This window comes from Capricornis sumatraensis, chromosome 3 (assembly GCF_032405125.1).
Source record: "Capricornis sumatraensis isolate serow.1 chromosome 3, serow.2, whole genome shotgun sequence".
Classification (NCBI taxonomy): domain Eukaryota; kingdom Metazoa; phylum Chordata; class Mammalia; order Artiodactyla; family Bovidae; genus Capricornis; species Capricornis sumatraensis.
Genome location: NC_091071.1, coordinates 144,119,624 through 144,138,595, shown reverse-complemented (window position 1 = coordinate 144,138,595; position 18,972 = coordinate 144,119,624). Strand labels below are relative to the sequence as shown.

General features: G+C 36.5%; 1 protein-coding gene across 1 annotated transcript in view; it reads left to right on the top strand.

Moving 5' to 3' along the window:
• ERBB4 (erb-b2 receptor tyrosine kinase 4) overlaps positions 1-18,972 on the top strand; it is a 777,579-nt gene that overhangs the window by 370,075 nt on the left and 388,532 nt on the right. Inside the window, exon 4 of the mRNA XM_068968480.1 lies at positions 6,042-6,176. Coding sequence (XP_068824581.1) covers positions 6,042-6,176 — 135 coding nt within the window. The remainder of the gene's footprint in view (positions 1-6,041; positions 6,177-18,972) is intronic.

Genomic DNA, 18,972 nt, shown 5'->3' with positions numbered 1-18,972 from the left:
GAATTTTCCACAGTTTGTTGTGATACACACAGTCAAAGGCTTTGGCATAGTCAATAAAGCAGAAATAGATGTTTTTCTGGAACTCTCTTGCTTTTTCAATGATCCATCAGATGTTGGCAATTTGGTCTCTGGTTCCTCTGCCTTTCCTAAAATCAGCTTGAACATCTGGAAGTTCACAGTTCAGGTATTGTTGATGCCTGGCTTGGAGAATTTTGAGCATTACACTGCTAGCATGTGAGATGAATGCAATTGTGCAGTAGTTTGAGCATTCTTTGGCATTGCCTTTCTTTGGGACTGGAATGAAAACTGAGCTTTTCTAGTCCTGTGGCCACTGCTGAAGTGAAGTGAAGTCACTCAGTTGTGTCTGACTCTTTGTGACCCCGTGGACTGTTGCCCACCACGCTCCTCTGTCCATGGGATTTTCCAGGCAAGAGTACTGGAGTGGGTTGCCATTTCCTTCTCAGTTTTCCAAATTTGCTGGCATATTGAGTGCAGCACTTTCACAGCATCATCTTTCAGTATTTGAAATAGCTCAACTAGAATTCCATCACCTCTACTAGCTTTATTCATACGGATGCTTCCTAAGGCCCACTTAACTTCACATTCCAGGCTGTCTGGCTCTAGGAGAGTTATCAAACCATTGTGATTATCTGGGTCATGAAGATTTTTTTTGTATAGTTCTGTATTCTTGCCACCTCTTCTTAATATCTTCTGCTTCTGTTAAGTCCATATCATTTCTGTCTTTTATTATGCCCATCTTTGCATGAAATGTTCCCTTGGTATCTCTAATTTTCTTGAAGAGATCTCTAGTCTTTCCCATTCTTGTTTTCCTCTATATCATTGCACTGATCACTGAGGAAGGCTTTCTTATCTCTCCTTGCTATTCTTTGGAACTCTGCATTCAAATGGGTATAACTTTTCTGTTCTCCTAAAGAGTGCTTATTGAAAAAAGATAACCTCCATTCTTACTTTGATTTGGTCAGAATATAATTTAAAATTATGAACTATACCAGAAATAAACTGCTCAATGTCGGTAACAAATGTCAGGGTAATTTTTTTCAGTTCAATTTAACAAATGTTCATTGATTAACTGTTGTTTCAAATTTGACGTAATAGGTACAGCACTGAAAAATATCCCCTGCCTTCATGGAGTTTAGTCTCAATACTTCATGTGCTATGTATGTTAAATTTAGCACATTGGAGAGGAGTGCAGTTTACAATTTACTTAGTACCCAAAAAAACTATTTTTTTACTTGACTTGCACATATTAAATCTAGTAGGAAGTGTTTGAGACACAAACATATTTAAGTGTTTAGTGGAGTTGTTTAAATAATGAAACTATACTTTTTTCATAGAAATTTGTATTTAATATATCTTATTGTATTTCAGTTCAGTTCAGTCGCTCAGTCGTGTCTGACTCTTTATGACCCCATGAACTACAGCACGCCAGGCCTCCCTGTCTATCACCAACTCCCTGAGCCTAGCCAAATTTGTGTCCATTGAGTTGGTGATGCCACACAACCATCTAATCCTCTGTCATCCCCTTCTCCTTCTGCCCTCAGTTTTTCCCAGCCTCAGGGTCTTTTCAAATGAGTCAACTCTTCGCATCAGGTGGCCACAGTATTGGAGTTTCAGCTTCAACATCAGTCTTTTCAATGAATACCCAGGACTGATTTCCTTTAGGATGGACTGGTTGGATCTCCAAGGGACTCTCAAGAGTCTTCTCCAACACCACAGTTCGAAAGCATCAATGGCATTTTTATACAAGACAGTTTTGTTCTGTGAACTTGCTGGAAATATTTTTATATAATATGATAAGACAATAGATAGCAGATTTTTTTCCTACTAATTGTTTCAGTGACCAAGAATCTATTTGTGTCTGTCTTTATTTACTCTGATGTATTTCCTGCAAGGAAAGTGACGTTAAATGGAATGAGATTAGTGTACCTTGAACTCATTTAGTTATTCAATATTTTTTGAATCCTTCTATACTTTCAGACATCTTTGCTTGAATTTCATCTAAATCTGTGCCTCATTTGCCTAGATCCTTTGAAATTGTCTTGTTACATGATTTTAACATATAATTATTAATCACAATTTCATGCTGCTAGTTGAATAGAAACTCTTGGTATAACAAAGTTGACATAAGCTGTTAGCAAAGGTATAGTCAGACATTTTTCTGGTATCATCCTAGATAAATATCTTAACAAGATTTTCTCTTTTTCTAATCTTTGTCCCTTTTTCTAATCTAAACAGATAATTTTAGAAAAGCCTTTATGTCAATAACTTTATGGCCTTTCCTAGTGGCTCAGACAGTAAAGTGTCTGCCTGCAATGCAGGAGACCCAGGTTCAATCCATAGGTGGGGAAGATCTCCTGGAGAAGGAAATGTCAACCCACTCCAGTATTCTTGCCTGGAAAATCCCATGGACATAGGAGCCTGGTAGGCTACAGTTATTGGGTCACAAACAGTCAGACAGGACTGAGCGACTTCACTTTCACTTTCTTTCATGGTCAATGAAGGTAGAGACATTAGCTATCCCTTTTGTCAGGTTAATAGTCTGTGTCTCTTAGCAACTTTCTTGCAGGTTACTACCTTTCCTAGAATTTTCTTAGTCCAGCAATAAATCTAACTGAATATATCCACACAGAACATATTAATTAATTTTCTAACACTAACACTGTATAAAGTTATGAAATAAATATAAATGATATAAATGAGTAAATGCAATTTGACATTATTTCCTGATTCATATTTAGGTAATCAAGTTTATCAAAAGAAAATATAAGATGAAAGGTACACAAAAACTCTTCTATAAATTTCAATAAAATATACACTTTTTGATTGTGAAATTATGGCATTCAAAGGCAGATTATGGTCTAAGCCAAACATAAAGGGAAAAAAAAAAAGACTATTTTCAGGGAAAATATACACATGCATGAATAAACTATCTATTTAAGTACTAAAATATTATAAATCCTGCTGACCAGAATTGCTAGCAGATGCTGAGTTTTTAATTCAGAATGATAAAAATATCATCCAGATTGACCATGATTATAGTCTCAATTTAAAATTTAAACATGTAAGATTATACTTGAATTTTTATTGCCTCTTTTTAAAATCCTTTTCCATGTATAAGTCAAGCTCTTGAACAGAGTATTTCTAAGAAATAAATGTCGACATTGGTAGGAGATTAATTTTGTTGAAGAAAGGGATTTGATGCGATTATTATTCAGCATAATATAATCTGATTCTTTTGAATATTTTTAGATAGGAAACTGTAGATGGATGCTGTGTTCCTTCAGTATGAACTATTTAAATTAAAATGTGACTCCTGAAAAATATACTCTTTCTACAATGTTTGAGCTATTACATTTTCTATTCACATTTTTTTAAAGCAGAACTTTTCCAAATCTAGACTGAAAAATAACCTTCGTTTCCTGGATAGCAGTCAAAATCTCCTTTCTTTGTCACCTAATGAAGAATTATTCCTAGTGCAGAAGAGCATCACCTAATGTCTCATGAGAAAGCTATTAGTATGAAATCCTCACATTTCTTAGATAGAAACTTAATGCCAAACATTAATGCAGAAATCCATTTTCACAATCTTTCTTGCCTCTTACATCTCCCTTCTTGCTTTGATGAAGATTGTACGGTTAGGTCATGAAAAATAATGAACTGGCTTGTAGAAGTAGAAAGATGATCTAATTTCTGTTTCTTTTTTTTTTCCCCCTCCCATTTGAGAAAATGGATCCAATAGTCAGTGATAGAATTAATAATGGAAATGGGATTGATTTTAAATGTGGAAAGTCCTACAATGTCAAAATTAATCTGGAGGATTCTATACATGCTATATAGTAATGCACTTTATATGTGACCTCCAATCTTACTTCCACAAGTACTTTTTTTTTAATGATGTTACATGTTCCTTTCATTCTTTTATGCTCCTTTTTCGTTTAAGGGGACTCTTGGCTTCCCTCATAGCTCAGTTGGTAAAGAATCCACCTGCAGTGCAGGAGACCCCAGTTCAATTCCTGGGTCAGGAAGATCCCCTGGAGAAAGGATAGGCTACCCTCTTCAGTATTCTTGGGCTTCCCTGTGGCTCAGCTGCTAAAAAATCCACCTGCAATGTGAGAGACCTGGGTTGGGAAAATCCCCTGGAGAAGGGAAAGGCTACCTACTCCAGTATTCTGCCCTGGAGAAATCCATGGACTGTATAGTCCATGGTGTCTCAAAGAGTAGGACACGACTAAATGACTTTCATTTCACTCAGACAGTCTTCACTTCCTTTAAAGGTTTTGCTTGGAATACTGCACAGGAGAGGGCTTCCCTGATGGCTCAGGAGATAAATTATCCTCCTTCAGTACAGGAGACACAAGAGACAAGGGTTCGATCCCTAGGTCAGGAAGCTCCCCTGGAGAAGGAAGCGGCAACCCACACCAGTATTCTTGCTTGAAAAATCCCATAGACAGAGGACCCTGGTCACTGGGTCACAAAGGGTCCAACACAACTGAGAGACTAAGCACTCACTGCATAGGAGACATGATTTTCTTAAGGCCAGTAGAGGAGACAGAGTTGGTTGATGTCCTGATATCCCATCCCTCACCTTCCTTGCTAACACCCCTGCACATTTTAGGTTTTGTTTGCATAACAATATGTCCACCTTAAGAATTTCTCGCTCAGCCTAGGATATTGTTCTGGCCAATAAAATGCAGATTAATCCTTGGGTAAACATCCCATTTCAAATGAAAAGCCACCTGTTCATTCTTTTGTCTTCATCTTGCCTTGAATTCAAACGTCTTTAGACGCAGCAGTCATTTTATGCCTGGAATGAACAAAGCCAACATACATAGTAGGTGGTGGGTACTGCAGAATAGCTAAACTAATATCCACAACTGCCTCTGCTAAGTTTCTTATCATATGAAAGAAAATAATCACTTATCTATATAAATCACTGTTAATTGAATTTTTTTTTTGTATCTGACTGCTTTATGGACTGTTATATGATTTCTCTTGTTTTTGTATTAGACAAGAAGAAAAAAATGTAGTATATATTGAGTAGGAAGATGCTATATGTATTTCTAATCAATTTCTCAAAATGATAAGAATAGTATTTTCTACCTTTTTGTCTGGATAATGTAAAGCTATCTGTACAAGAATCTATGTATATAATCAGCCACTGTTCAGAGAGAACAAGTTAGCTGATTAAGGCCAGTGTCATAAAATAAGAATCAAGTAAACATTGGTTTTGGTGCATTGTATCACAGTTATGCCCTGTTGCAATGAACCAGAGAATATCTATGATATCTTGCTTTGTGTTGTTCTTAAAGAATAATTGGCAGTTCTATTGACTGAATTTGAGATGAATAAAGAATACTTTTGTGATTGAAGCATTAAATTTACCTTCCATTTTGTGTTGATTACTTACCTAACTGACTCCAGTCAATGTCACATTGACTGAAACAATATTTTTAAGGGAAATTTGGCAATTTGCAGAAAGCCTTAAAAATATTCACAATCGGTGAATGTTATTTATAGGGAAAAATAATTTAAAGAGCTAATCAGAGATAACAAGTTAAATTACCAACAAGGGGTGACTGGTTAAATAAATATTGTTTAAGTTACACCCTGGAGTGTCATATTCTCCTTAGAAATAACACAGAATAATATTTAATTGCCTTTGACTATTAACCATTTAGTATTAACAAAATTATCAGGTTATGAAATATATACACAATATTATTCCAATTTGAGAGGAAATAAAACAGAAAAGAGACTGATAGAATCTGTTCCAAACAGTGAAGAGTGTTTCTCTCTGAGTGTTTGAATTATGAGTTTTTATTTTTCTTTGTATTGTTCAATGTTTTCAAATTTCTGCAATCTATATGACTCAGTAAAAAGGTATTTTATAAGAAATCTTGACTATTAACAAAGTAACTAATTTAACCCTGAAGATAGCTTAAGAGTAAATTAGTTTGATTGACTACCTTTCATCATCAAAAAAGTTGACAGCAAATCTATGTTTGTTTGTTTTAATACAGAAATCCTAAATGGCGGCGTCTATGTAGACCAGAACAAATTTCTCTGTTATACAGACACTATTCATTGGCAAGATATTGTTCGGAATCCATGGCCTTCCAACCTGACCCTGGTTTCAACAAATGGTAGCTCGGGATGTGAGTAGCATTATCCTTTTTAATGTCTCAAAAGATTCTTCTACCTATTGTTTTCCCAAAAATGGCTTATGTGTATCATGTCATAACTCATATTTGAATTTTGACTGCATCCCATTCTATATAACAGAACAAGCTTAAGAGCAATATTGCATAGGAACCTAAAATGTCAGGTTCATGAATCAAGGCAAATTGGAAGTGGTCAAACAGGAGATGGCAAGAGTGAACATCGACATTCTAGGTAGGAATCAGCAAACTAACATGGACTGGAATGGGTGAATTTAACTCAGATGACCATTATATCTACTACTTGAGGACAGGAATCCCTTAGAAGAAATGGAGTAGCCATCATGGTCAACAAAAGAGTCTGAATTGCACTACTTGGATGCAGTCTCAAAAATGACAGAATGATCTCTGTTCGTTTCTAAGGCAAACCATTCAATATCACAGTAATCCAAGTCTATGCCCCAACCAGTAACGCTGAAGAAGCTGAAGTTAAATGGTTCTATTAAGATCTACAAGACCTTTTAGAACTAACACCCCAAAAAGATGTCCTTTTCTTTACAGGGGACTGGAATGCAAAAGTAGGAAGTCAAGAAACACCGGGAGTAACAGGCAAATTTGGCCTTGGAATACGGAATGAAACAGGGCAAATACTAATAGAGTTTGCCAAGAAAATGTACTGGTCTTAGCAAATACCCTCTTCCAACAATACAAGAGGACTCTACACATGGACATCACCAGATGGTCAACACCAAAATCAGATCAATTATATTTTTTACAGCCAAAGATGGAGAAGCTCTACACAGTCAACAAAAACAAGACCAGGAGCTGACTGTGGCTCAGATCATAAACTCCTTATTACCAAATTCAGACTTAAATTGAAAAAAGTAGGGAAAACCCCTAGACCATTCAGGTATGACCTAAATCAAATCCCTTATGATTATAGAGTGGAAGTGAGAAATAGACTTAAGGGCCTAGATCTGATAGATAAAGTGCCTGATGAACTATGGACGGAGGTTCGTGACATTGTACAGGAGACAGGAATCAAGACCATGCCCATGGAAAGGAAATGCAAAAAGCAAAATGGCTGTCTGGGGAGGCCTTACAAATAGCTGTGAAAAGAAGAGAAGCAAAAAACAAAGGAGAAAAGGAAAGATATAAGCATCTGAATGCAGAGTTCCAAAGAATAGCAAGAAAAGATAAGAAAGCCTTCCTCAGTGATCAATGCAAAGAAATAGAGGAAAAGAACAGAATGGGAAAGACTAGAAATCTCTTCAAGAAAATTATGGATACCAAGGGAACAGTTCATGCAAAGATGGGCTCGATAAAGGACAGAAATGATATGGACCTAAAAGAAGCAGAAGATATTAAGAAGAGGTGGCAAGAATACAGAACTGTACAGAAGAACTGTACAAAAAAAGATGTTGAAGACCAAGATAATCACAATGACGTGATCACTCACCTAGAGCCAGACATCCTGGATTGTGAAGTCAAGTGGGCCTTAGAAAGCATCACTGCGAACAAAGCTAGTGGAGGTGATGGAATTCCAGTTGAGCTATTTCAAATCCTAAAAGATGATGCTATGAAACTGCTGCACTCAATATGCCAGCAAATTTGGAAAACTCAGCAGTGGCCACAGGACTGGAAAAGGTCAGTTTTCATTCCAATCCCAAAGAAAGGCAATGCCAAAGAATGCTCAAACTACCGCACAATTGTACTCATCTCACACGCTAGTAAAGTAATGCTCAAAATTCTCCAAGCCAGGCTTAAGCAATACGTGAACCGAGAAATTCCAGATGTTCAAGCTGGTTTTAGACAAGGCAGAGGAACCAGAGATCAAATTGCCAACATCCACTGGATCATCAAAAAAAACAAGAGAATTCCAGAAAAACATCTATTTCTGCTTTATTGACTGTGCCAAAGCCTTTGACTGTGTGGATCACAGTAAACTGTGGAAAACTCTGAAAGAGATGGGAATACCAGACCACCTGACCTGCATCTTGAGAAATCTGTATGCAGGTCAGGCAGCAGCAGTTAGAACTGGACATGGAACAGCAGACTGGTTCCAAATAGGAAAAGGGGTACATCAAGGCTGTATATTGTCATCCTGCTTATTTAACTTATATGCGGAGTACATCATGAGAAATGCTGGGGTGGAAGAAGCGCAAGCTGGAATCAAGATTGGCGGGAGAAATATCAATAACCTCAGATATGCAAATGACACCACCCTTATGGCAGAAAGTGAAGAGGAACTAAAAAGCCTATTGATGAAAGTGAAAAAAGAGGAGAGTGAAAAAGTTGGCCTAAAGCTCAACATTCAGAAAACGAAGATCATGGCATCCAGTCCCATCACTTGATGGGAAATAGTTGGGGAAACAGTGGAAACAGTGTCAGACTTTATTTTTGGGGGCTCCAAAATCAGTGCAGATGGTGATTGCAGCCATGAGATTAAAAGACACTCCTTGGAAGAAAAGTTATGACCAACCTAGATAGCATATTCAAAAGCAGAGACATTACTTTGCCAACAAATGTCTGTCTGGTCAAGGCTATGGTTTTTGCAGTGGTCATGTATGGAAGTGAGAGTTGGACTGTGAAGAAAGCTGAGCGCCAAAGGACTGATGCTTTTGAACTGAGATGTTAGAGAAGCCTCTTGAGAGTCCCTTGGACTGCAAGGAGATCCAACCAGTCCATTCTAAAGATAAGCCCTGGGATTTCTTTGGAAGGAATGATGCTAAAGCTGAAACTCCAGTACTTTGGCCACTTCATGTGAAGAGTTGACTCATTGGAAAAGACTCTGATGCCTGGAGGGATTGGGGGCAGGAGGAAAAGGGGACGACAGAGGATGAGATGGCTGGATGGCATCACTGACTCGATGGATATTGAGTCTGAGTGAACTCTGGGAGTTGGTGATGGACAGGGAGGCCTGGCATGCTCCATTCATGGGATCGCAAAGAGTTGGACATGACTGAACGATTGAACTGAACTGAACTGAAGCTCTTTTTAGACTCATACTCCTCCTTTACAAATTCTCATTTTCTTCACCGAATCCCTTTTGCTCAATCTCAATCATGTTACCATATTTCTAAGGGCTAAGCCTGTAGCCTTTTGTCTATAAACTTACGGCTGGTGTAGAACTGCTGCTTCAACTCTTTGTGACTGTTACATCACTGAGAAAATGGTAATAGGACAAAAATGTACTTTCCTAGTTAGTGTAATTTTTAGTTAAAAAATAGAAACCCACGAACATTTTAGAATCCCTAAGCCCTCGTTTACCCACAAAACCTGCATGGTAATACCTTATGACAATTCTAAACACTATAAAAAGAGTGGAGAAATATAGATTTCATGCAGAAGAATTTCATTACATTCTGATTTTAGTCATTAGCCTAATAAACCAAATGATTTCCCATTCTTAAAGTGTTTAGTGTGTCTATCACAGATAATTTATTAGGTTCAGAGTATTTAATATGATTAAATGACAAGCAAGTAATATTTGAGCTATTATTAAAACCTTTGGAAATTATTCTGCCAGGATTCTGTTTCACTTTCCTAAAGCAGACTATATTGTCCCCACATTTATTATTACTAGCAGTTGTATGAGAGCAGAATCTTTATCAAGTGTTAACTTGAATTTTGTATCTCTCATCTATTATTATATGTATGTCATATGAAATCATAAGTATTTTCACACAGTTCAATAATATTTGCAATAGTACTAATTGTGTTATAACAATTTTGTAGGAAATCAAACTGGAAGGGACAATTAAATTTCTTGAAGATCCTAATAATATAACAGGGAAATATGAGTATATTTGATCTAAACTGACAGCTGTGTTTCTAATAAATGGCTAAATTTTTCAGAAAAAAACTAAAATAACATAATTTGCTTGTCACTTTTGAGCAGAAATTTATATATTATCTTTGTTCAATAGTGTTCAAGTTGCATACCTTGTAAAGTTACATGTGAATGAAAAATTAAATCTGTTTATACTAACAAAGCAAGTGATGTGCTTCAGAAATGGCTTCGGTTTTCAGTCTGCCCATATTATAGTATGATTTATATGAAAGGGAAAAATCATAATGTTTGGATAAGAGGAAAGGCCTACTGAATTTCAGCTTATTAGGTACTGGCCTCTAATGCATGAGTAAGATCAAACAAGGATGAAGCCCAAGACAGAAGGAAAAGGTATTGTCATCACCAGCCTTACAGGATGTAGAGCAGTGAGGTCTGAGGGATTTTCAGCACTTTCATAGACAGCATCTCTTTTTGTTATTCTTTTGAGGGAAATTTTGGATATTGGTGCCTATAACCAAGCAACATTAGCTGTGTTTGCTTTTGAGTGCAAATAATTGCTGGTACAAAACTGTAAATACAGAGTAGATTCACAACAATGATTCTTTACAGATTAACCACAAATTGCTTAATGACATCGGAGAAGGCAATGGCACCCCACTCCAGTACTCTTGCCTGGAAAATCCCATGGATGGAGGAGCCAGGTGGGCTGCAGTCCGTGGGGTCCCTAAGAGTTGGACACGACTAAGCAACTTCACTTTCACTTTTCACTTTCATGCACTGGAGAAGGAAATGGCAACCCACTCCAACGTTCTTGCCTGGAGAATCCCAGGGATCAAAAAGCCTAGTGGGCTGCCATCTATGCAGTCACACAGAGTCATACACGACTGGAGTGACTTAGTAGCAGCAGCAGCAGCAGCTTTATGACATTGTTTTTTTACATAATGTTCTATTTTCTAACACAGTATACATAGTATATGACACCATAGCTGATAGTAATCAATAGCTGGTCTATGTCAAGTGGGCCTATGGAAGGATCACTACGAACAAAGCTAGTGGAGGTGATGGAATTCCAGTTGAGCTGTTTCAAATCCTAAAAGATGATGCTGTGAAATGCTGCACTCAGTATGGCCATCAAATTTGGAAAACTCAGCAGTGGCCACAGGACTGGAAAAGGTCAGTTTTCATTCCAATCCCAAAGAAAGGCAATGCCAAAGAATGTTCAAACTACCACACACCTGTGCACATCTCACATGCTAGCGAAGTAATGCTCAAAATTCTCCAAGCCAGACTTCAACTATACATGAACTGTGAACTTCCAGATGTTCAAGCTGTATATAGAAAAGGCAGAGGAACCAGAGATCAAATTACCAAAATCTGTTGGATCATTGAAAAGGAAGAGAGTTCCAGAAAAACATCTATTTCTGCTTTATTGACTATACCAAAGCCTTTGACGCTGTGTATCACAACAAACTGTGGAAAATTGTTTAAGAGATTGGAATACTAGACCACCTGACCTGCCTTCTGAGAAATTTATATGCAGATCAAGAAGCAACAGTTAGAACTGGACATGGAACAACAGACTGGTTCCAAATGGGGAAAGGAGTATGTCAAGGCTGTATGTTGTCACCATGTTTATTTAACTTTTATGCAGAGTATATCATGTGACACGCTGGGCTGGAAGAAGCACAAGCAGGAATCAAGACTGCTGGGGGAAATATCAAAAACCTCAAATAAGCAGATGACACCACTTTTATGACTGAAAGTGAAAAAGGACTAAAGAGTCTTAAAGTTAAGAAGAACTAAAGAGCCTTAAAGTTAGGAAGAACTAAAGAGCCTCCTGATGAAAGTGAAAGAGGAGAGTGAAAATTTTGGCTTAAAACTCAACATTCACAAAACTACAATTATGGCATCTGGTCCCATCACTCAATGACAAATAGATGGGGAAACAATGGAAGTAGTGACAGACCTTATTTTTTTAGGCTCCAAAATCACTGCAGATGGTGACTGCAGCCATGGAATTAAAAGACATTTTCACCTTGGAAGAAAAGCTATGACTAACCTAGACAACTGGAGAAGGCGATGGCACCCCACTCCAGTACTCTTGCCTTGAAAATCCAATGGGTGGAGGAGCCCAGTAGGCTGCAATCCACTGGGTCGTGAAGAGTCGGACACGACTGAGCAACTTCACTTTCACTTTTCACTTTCATGCATTGGAGAAGGACATGGCAACTCACTCCAGTGTTCTTGCCTGGAGAATCCCAGGGACGGGGAGCCTGGTGTGCTGCTGTCTATGGGGTCGCACAGAGTCTGACACGACTGAAGCGACTCAGCAGCAGCAGCAGCAACCCAGACAACATATTAAAAAGCAGAGACATTACCTAACCAAAAAAGGTCTGTCTAGTCAAAGCTATGGTTTTTCCAGTAGTCATATATAGATGTAAGAGTTGGACTATAAAGAAAGTTGAGCACCAAAGAACTGATGCTTTTGAACTGTGGTATTGGAGAAGACTCTCGAGAGTCCCTTGGACTGCAAGGAAATCCAACCAGTCAATCCTGGAGAAAATCAATCCTGAGTATTCATTGGAAGGACTGATGCTGAAGCCAAAGCCCCAATACTTGGGCCACCTGATGTGAAGAACTGACTCATTGGAAAAGACCCTGATGCTGCAAAAGAGTCAAGGTGGGAGGAGAAGGGGACAACATAGGATGAGATAGTTGGAAGGCATCACCGATGTGATGGACATGAGTTTGAGTGAACTCCTGGAGTTGGTGATGGACAAGGAAGCCTGGCATGCTGCAGTATATGCGGTCGCAAAGAGTCGGACACGCTGAGAGACTGAACTGAACTGAACTTACTATGGCTTTATCCTGAGTCAGTCGCTTCATTTATCTTCTTGCCATGGTTGATTATTGGCAGTTCTTGTGGTGTTAAATTTAACTTCTACATTGAGTCCCAGAACTACACACCACCAACCAATCAAATCACCCAAGTTCAGAATTTAGTTGATTTCACCTTATCTTTGTTTCTTGGCATTTTTTAAATCACTAAATGATACTGAATTTGCCTGTTCCTTTATTATACATACTTTTAAGTTACCATTGCTCTAGTTCAGGATTTCATCTATTGCCTGAGTTAATGAACAATCTCCAAATTCTTAATATTTTTTTGAGTCCATGACCTTGTAGCAGTCTGATGAAATCTATAGTCACTTTCTGATAATATTTAAATGAATAGGCACAAAATAAATATTTTATAATGTACATCAGTATGCATATTAATAAATTTATAAAGTATTACAATGAAAAAAATTATGTTGAGACACACCAGTCAGCATACTTAAATCTATGATATAGTAATATGCTTTTTAATTATATTACATAAAGTATTCGAACAGTGGAATTAATATTCAGTGTGGTTTGAAGTGGTGATTGGCATAAATATTATTTTAAAAAGGAAAGTCTCTTCAGCAAATGTGTTGACAAAACCAGATAGCCACAAGCACAAAATTGAAGTTAAATTTTTATCTTACACTATATATCAACATGAAATAAAGATCTAAATGTAAGACCCCGAACTAATGTAACACTTCTCCCATCAAGTTTGAAAACTTCCTAAATTCTATCCACAGAGCTTTTAGGGGGTCCAAGGATCCTTGGTAAAGTGCCCCCGTATTTAGGTACTCTGCTTGCCTTTAGTCCTGACAACTCCACCGGACAAAATGCCCGCAAGGGCTCAGTTTAATGGAAATCTAATCATGACCTTGTCTAAAAACCATCACTGCAAGTGTTAGGTAGGGTCAAATCTGAACAAATTCAAAGGCTTGGACTTTTCAGCAGATTCCTACTTATTTTCCGCCTTTGGAATGAGTTCTTTCAATTCTTTTGTCTGTATTGCTCTTCCATTTCTGTTTCCCAGACAAAATTTTGTTCATACATTCAGGCACTTGTCAGTTGTTTTCTCTTCTAAGAAGTATTCTCTTCTACTGTCTAGATTAGGTAATGTTTTCTGTGTAACCCTATAACGACCAGTGCTGAATGCTGGCATGCTGCCTCACTCTAAAATAAAAAGTCCTTGTATAGAATGCCCACTTCATCATTTTTTCCTCTGTTCTAGCATATGATAGATGGATAACAGATATGTACTGAATAAATAAATGAGTGAAATAGATCAGGTCATAAACAGGAAAATCAGATGGATTCAAATTATATTTTCTTCCATCCATCATTTATATTAAAGAGAATAGATCTGAAAAATAAATCATAGTCAACAGACAGGTGGCTTATACATTTCAGGTATTTTTCAGGTAAGTATGCCAATATGCATCTATATGCTTAATTTAATTTATATTTATATAATTATAAGTTACACTATTTCTATTAATTATATTTATGTTCTATTTCTATGTGTTATTATATTTATAACAATTGTAAGATAAAATATCTGTGTATGTTTCCTTTAGTGTTTAGAGACACTGATTTGTGTAATAATTATGAATATGTACAAATCACATTTTTGACAAAGAATTTAATAATATTTGATTACTAAATTATATTTTGCCAGATATTTCTTAATTATGCTTTTGGGTATGAGTACAATACTAATTCTTAAGGCAGAAAAGTACAATGTTTTCAGGAGCAACCGGGCCATTTATTGACATAATGTTTTGTCTATAACTGAAACATTGAGGAAAAGGTTTGAAGTGTATGAAGTTTAATATTATTTAAAAATATGTTATTTCAGAATAATTATAACCAAATGGTATTTTTCAAAATACTTGAGAAATCTCAATCTAAACTTTAGCAGAATAAAGCAGAAGTGAGTCTTCTTTCTCATACAGATCCCTAGCAAGACTGATAATATTCTAACATTATTGAATAGCTATATCAATAGGGCATATTAAATAAACTACCCTTTTCAGTGAAAAAACCATATAGTGAATGATGTTTCACTTATTTGGAACTCTGTAATGACACTCAATAATGTCAAAATGCTGGAAATTAGTCACTCACTAAAAATTAAGCAAATGCCAGTAAATCAGGACCTAAATATGAAAAAATAGATGACAGTATGTTCTAAGAAGATGTATAGTTAAGAGAATGGATTTATTAGCCCAACAGGTTTGTTTGAAATCTAAGTAGTTAGTTTGAAACCTAACTTGCCTCTTAATATTAATAGTTATGTGACCTTGGGCAAGTCACTTGTGCTTTTACCATCTCAATTTCCACAGCTATAAAAGGAGAGTGTCAAGAACTGAGCTGAGCTGCAAGACTTAATGGTGGTCAGTTAAAATAAAGAACCAATAAGAAGATAATACTCACGCTTCTAATCGCTTATGGCAATAGTATAAGCAAGAAGCTACACTGGAGGAAACGTGCAGTCCATTGTGTCATTTTTCACCAGGAAACAGAATGGAGAAAAAGTGTCTTAAAGTACCCCCACCCCTCTAAAGACATTTCATCAAAGGCATCCAAGGAAGGTATTTGATGTGGAGGCCTCCAGATGCACTATCAGTATGCTAATGGCTGGTCAGGGAGCTGTGAGTTCTCCTTGACTGCACTCCCTGTAGAGACTTCATCACATTGATGTGCACCATCTTTGCTGTGAGGAGGGCTGCTCTCCTCTGTGAGGTCAGCCAGGTAAAGATTTTGTAGCTATTTGTGGCCATGCTTGAAATATCACACATAGGTTCTTGGCTAGGAGCTTATATTATCAATTTCCTAGGGTTATTATGGGTTATTGTGAGGAAGGGTTTATTATGAGGAAGAAATGAATTAATACATGTCAAAATTTGAGTGATTTCTTATGTTAAATACAGGGTGCTCGGGGCTGGTGCACTGGAATGACCCAGAGGGAGTTGGGGGGGGGGGGGTCAGGATGGGGAACATGTGTATACCTGCAGTGGGTTCATGTTGATGTATGGCAAAACCAATATAATATTGTAAAGTAAAAAATAAATAAATAAATAAATAAATTATAAATGGTTAAAAATAAATTATATAAGCAATATAAGAATTAAAACTTAAAAAAAGAAAGAAAGAAAAAAGAGAAATAAAGTGTTAGTTGCTCGATCATATCTGACTCTTTGCTACCCTGCCAGGTACTCTACTTTGCTACTCTAGCCTGCCAGGGTCCTCTGCCCATGGAATTCTCCAGCCAGGAATGCTGGAGTGGGTTGCGATCCCCTTCTAGAAGGGATCTTCCTGACCCAGCGATCGAACCCAGGTCTCCCACATTGCAAGCAGATACTTTATTGTCTGAGCCAACAGCGAGGTAAAGCATCTTCTGATTTTGATTTGTGTTTTTCATATGACTTGGCCATTGGACAGAATTATATTCTATAATATGGAACAGTGATAGTTTCATATGTTTTAGCCAACAAGATAATATTTCATAGCTTTATCTCACAGAGATGCTGAAAGGAACAACGCTCACATGCTGCAGATCTTAGTCTTTTTTTCTTTTTAGCTTACACCAGATGCACCTCTCATTCTCAATTGCCTTCTAAAACCAAATACTAGCTAATGACAGAAGTGGGAGTGTGAGGGAATTGGCAACTTCATAAAAGACAGTAAATTCACAAACATAATCTGAGAATGAATCATTTGTTTAAACCAGATGTTCTGCCTACATTAAAATCATTAGTAAAACTTCAAACTATATTTATCTTTTAACGACTATTGCATATCTTAATAATTGCCTGCTCCTAACTATTGCATAGTGTCCTACACAGATAACTTTGATGAACTAGAAAATAATCAAATATCAAAATGTAGTCAAACCTGATTTCCTTAGTATATCAACTGTTGTTACTCCTTCAATATTAAAATAGTTACATAAAATGCATGAACTTTTCAAAGTTTAGAATTTCATAGTAAAGGAAAAGACAAAATTTATCCAGGATAAATTTCAGTGCAGCTTAACTTTTTGTGTATTATATACACATATAACCACTTTTACATAAATATATATATAGAATCAACTTATGTAAGCTTTTTTGAGTTTTAAGATAAAAGTTTTAATTAGAAACATATGAAAAAAAAACATTAGAAAGCATAAATTAACCTGCATGAACTGAAAAGACAGTTCTCTGAAAAGGCGTATAAAATAATTTTTTCATGAATCTCATCTGATGAAACAAAAGAACTAAAGGTCACATTAAATTCAGATGCAATTTTTCTAAACAAAATTTTAGCAAACAACATAATCTTGGAATGTATTTTTTAAAAAATAAGATCAAGTGGAAGTTATGCCATCTTTTAATGCTTTTATTGAGAGAATAAGGACTTGAACCTGACCCTTATCTGAGAAGGTCTTTATAAGAAGAGGTTTTCCAGGTTGACTGAAATTCACTCTAGCATAAACCCTTTTGTAAGAACATTACAAGGTACAGCATAGCATCCTCGCTAGCTTGGTTTTCTGGGATAAGAGGACATGGCTTCACTTTTTGAGTAAAATTTTGGTGACAGATTTTTATTTTCATCATGTGCAACACTTTTCTTTCAATTAAGTTTTTATCAAATTATATATGTATATAAAACTAATGAAATATGATCTTTGCTTTCTAGAAAATAATAAAGTATTCCTCAGGGGTACTACACCCCAGATGGCAGAACAGAAAAATTTCTCCCACAATAGAACTTTCTTAGCTCAGTTCAGTCCTCATATTTATCATGCATTTCCATGTGATATTTTATTCTATTGTGAATCATATATATATATGTATGTATATATATGCACATTTATATATAATATATATGAGGCTTCTCAAGTGGCTCAGTGCTAAAGAATCTGCCTGCAATGCAGGAGACCCAGGTTCAATCTCTGGGTCGGGAAGATCACCTGGAGAAGGAAAGGGCAACCCACTCCAGTATTCTTGCCTGGGAAATCCCATGGAGAGAGTAGCCTGGTGGGCTATAGTCCATGGGTCTCAAAAGGGTCATGACAGAGATTAAAGAATGACAAAAATATATGTATAAAGGAAAGAAATGTGTGTATAAACATATACACTTACACAAACATATACACACATTTGGTCACAATATTTTATGATTATATATTAGTTTTCACTTTCCTTTTACATGTAAATCACCTAAAATCTGGAATAAATTCCATAGTCTTTCCATTCTGGCCATATTCTCTTACTGCCAACCCCATCCTCTGCTACAGATGACTCCAGTAAACCTCATGGCCGTGCTTGAGCACTCCCTCAACTGCTCTTAAGTGGGGGTACCCACTGCACTCCAAATTTCCTCAAAGAATAAATGAGATTAGTGATGAACATGATTTTTCTAATAATAATAGTGCTTACTGAGGGGCAGAAAGACCCACATTTGGCTTTTGTGTTCCCTCTCTTGAGTTATAGGTAAGGATGCCCCTGATTTTCTGGGACCCTCTAACCATTTCCAGACCTTTAGGGTGGATACCTTTATTGTCTCCTGATTTGTTGCCCCTTCTCTCCAGGAAAATGGACATTTCAGTTTCTATATTTGTAGAAATATTAATTCATTGCATAAGAAAATACCCACTCTATGCATTTAATGTATATAACTGGCTTCCCTAGAAAATAATGTATTGTAATATCCTTAGAAAATTTTAAATAATACATTTCCCAAAGCATCATTTGTTCAGTCTAAAATTATACCATGTCAGAAATGTTCTAGTAAATGTTTAACAACCTCTCTTCACAAAATGAGGAGGAAAACATGCCACTGATTTGTAGAGTTCGTGATTTTCATGGTGTAAATATTCCTAATGTTATCCCTTTTTAGCAATGAATGTAGATTTTGGAAAAGATGCCCACTTAACATGCATTTAGGGAGTATTACCAGCATACAGATTCAATAGACATGAACTAATCAGGAAATAATAAATTTTAAGTATATATTGCCTTTGTTTTATAAAATTTAATTGTACATTTATTTCATTTTATGTTTAGTAATGGCTGTGCTTAACAACCAACTCTCACAATTCTAGAAAATTTTATTGTAAGCCAAGTACAC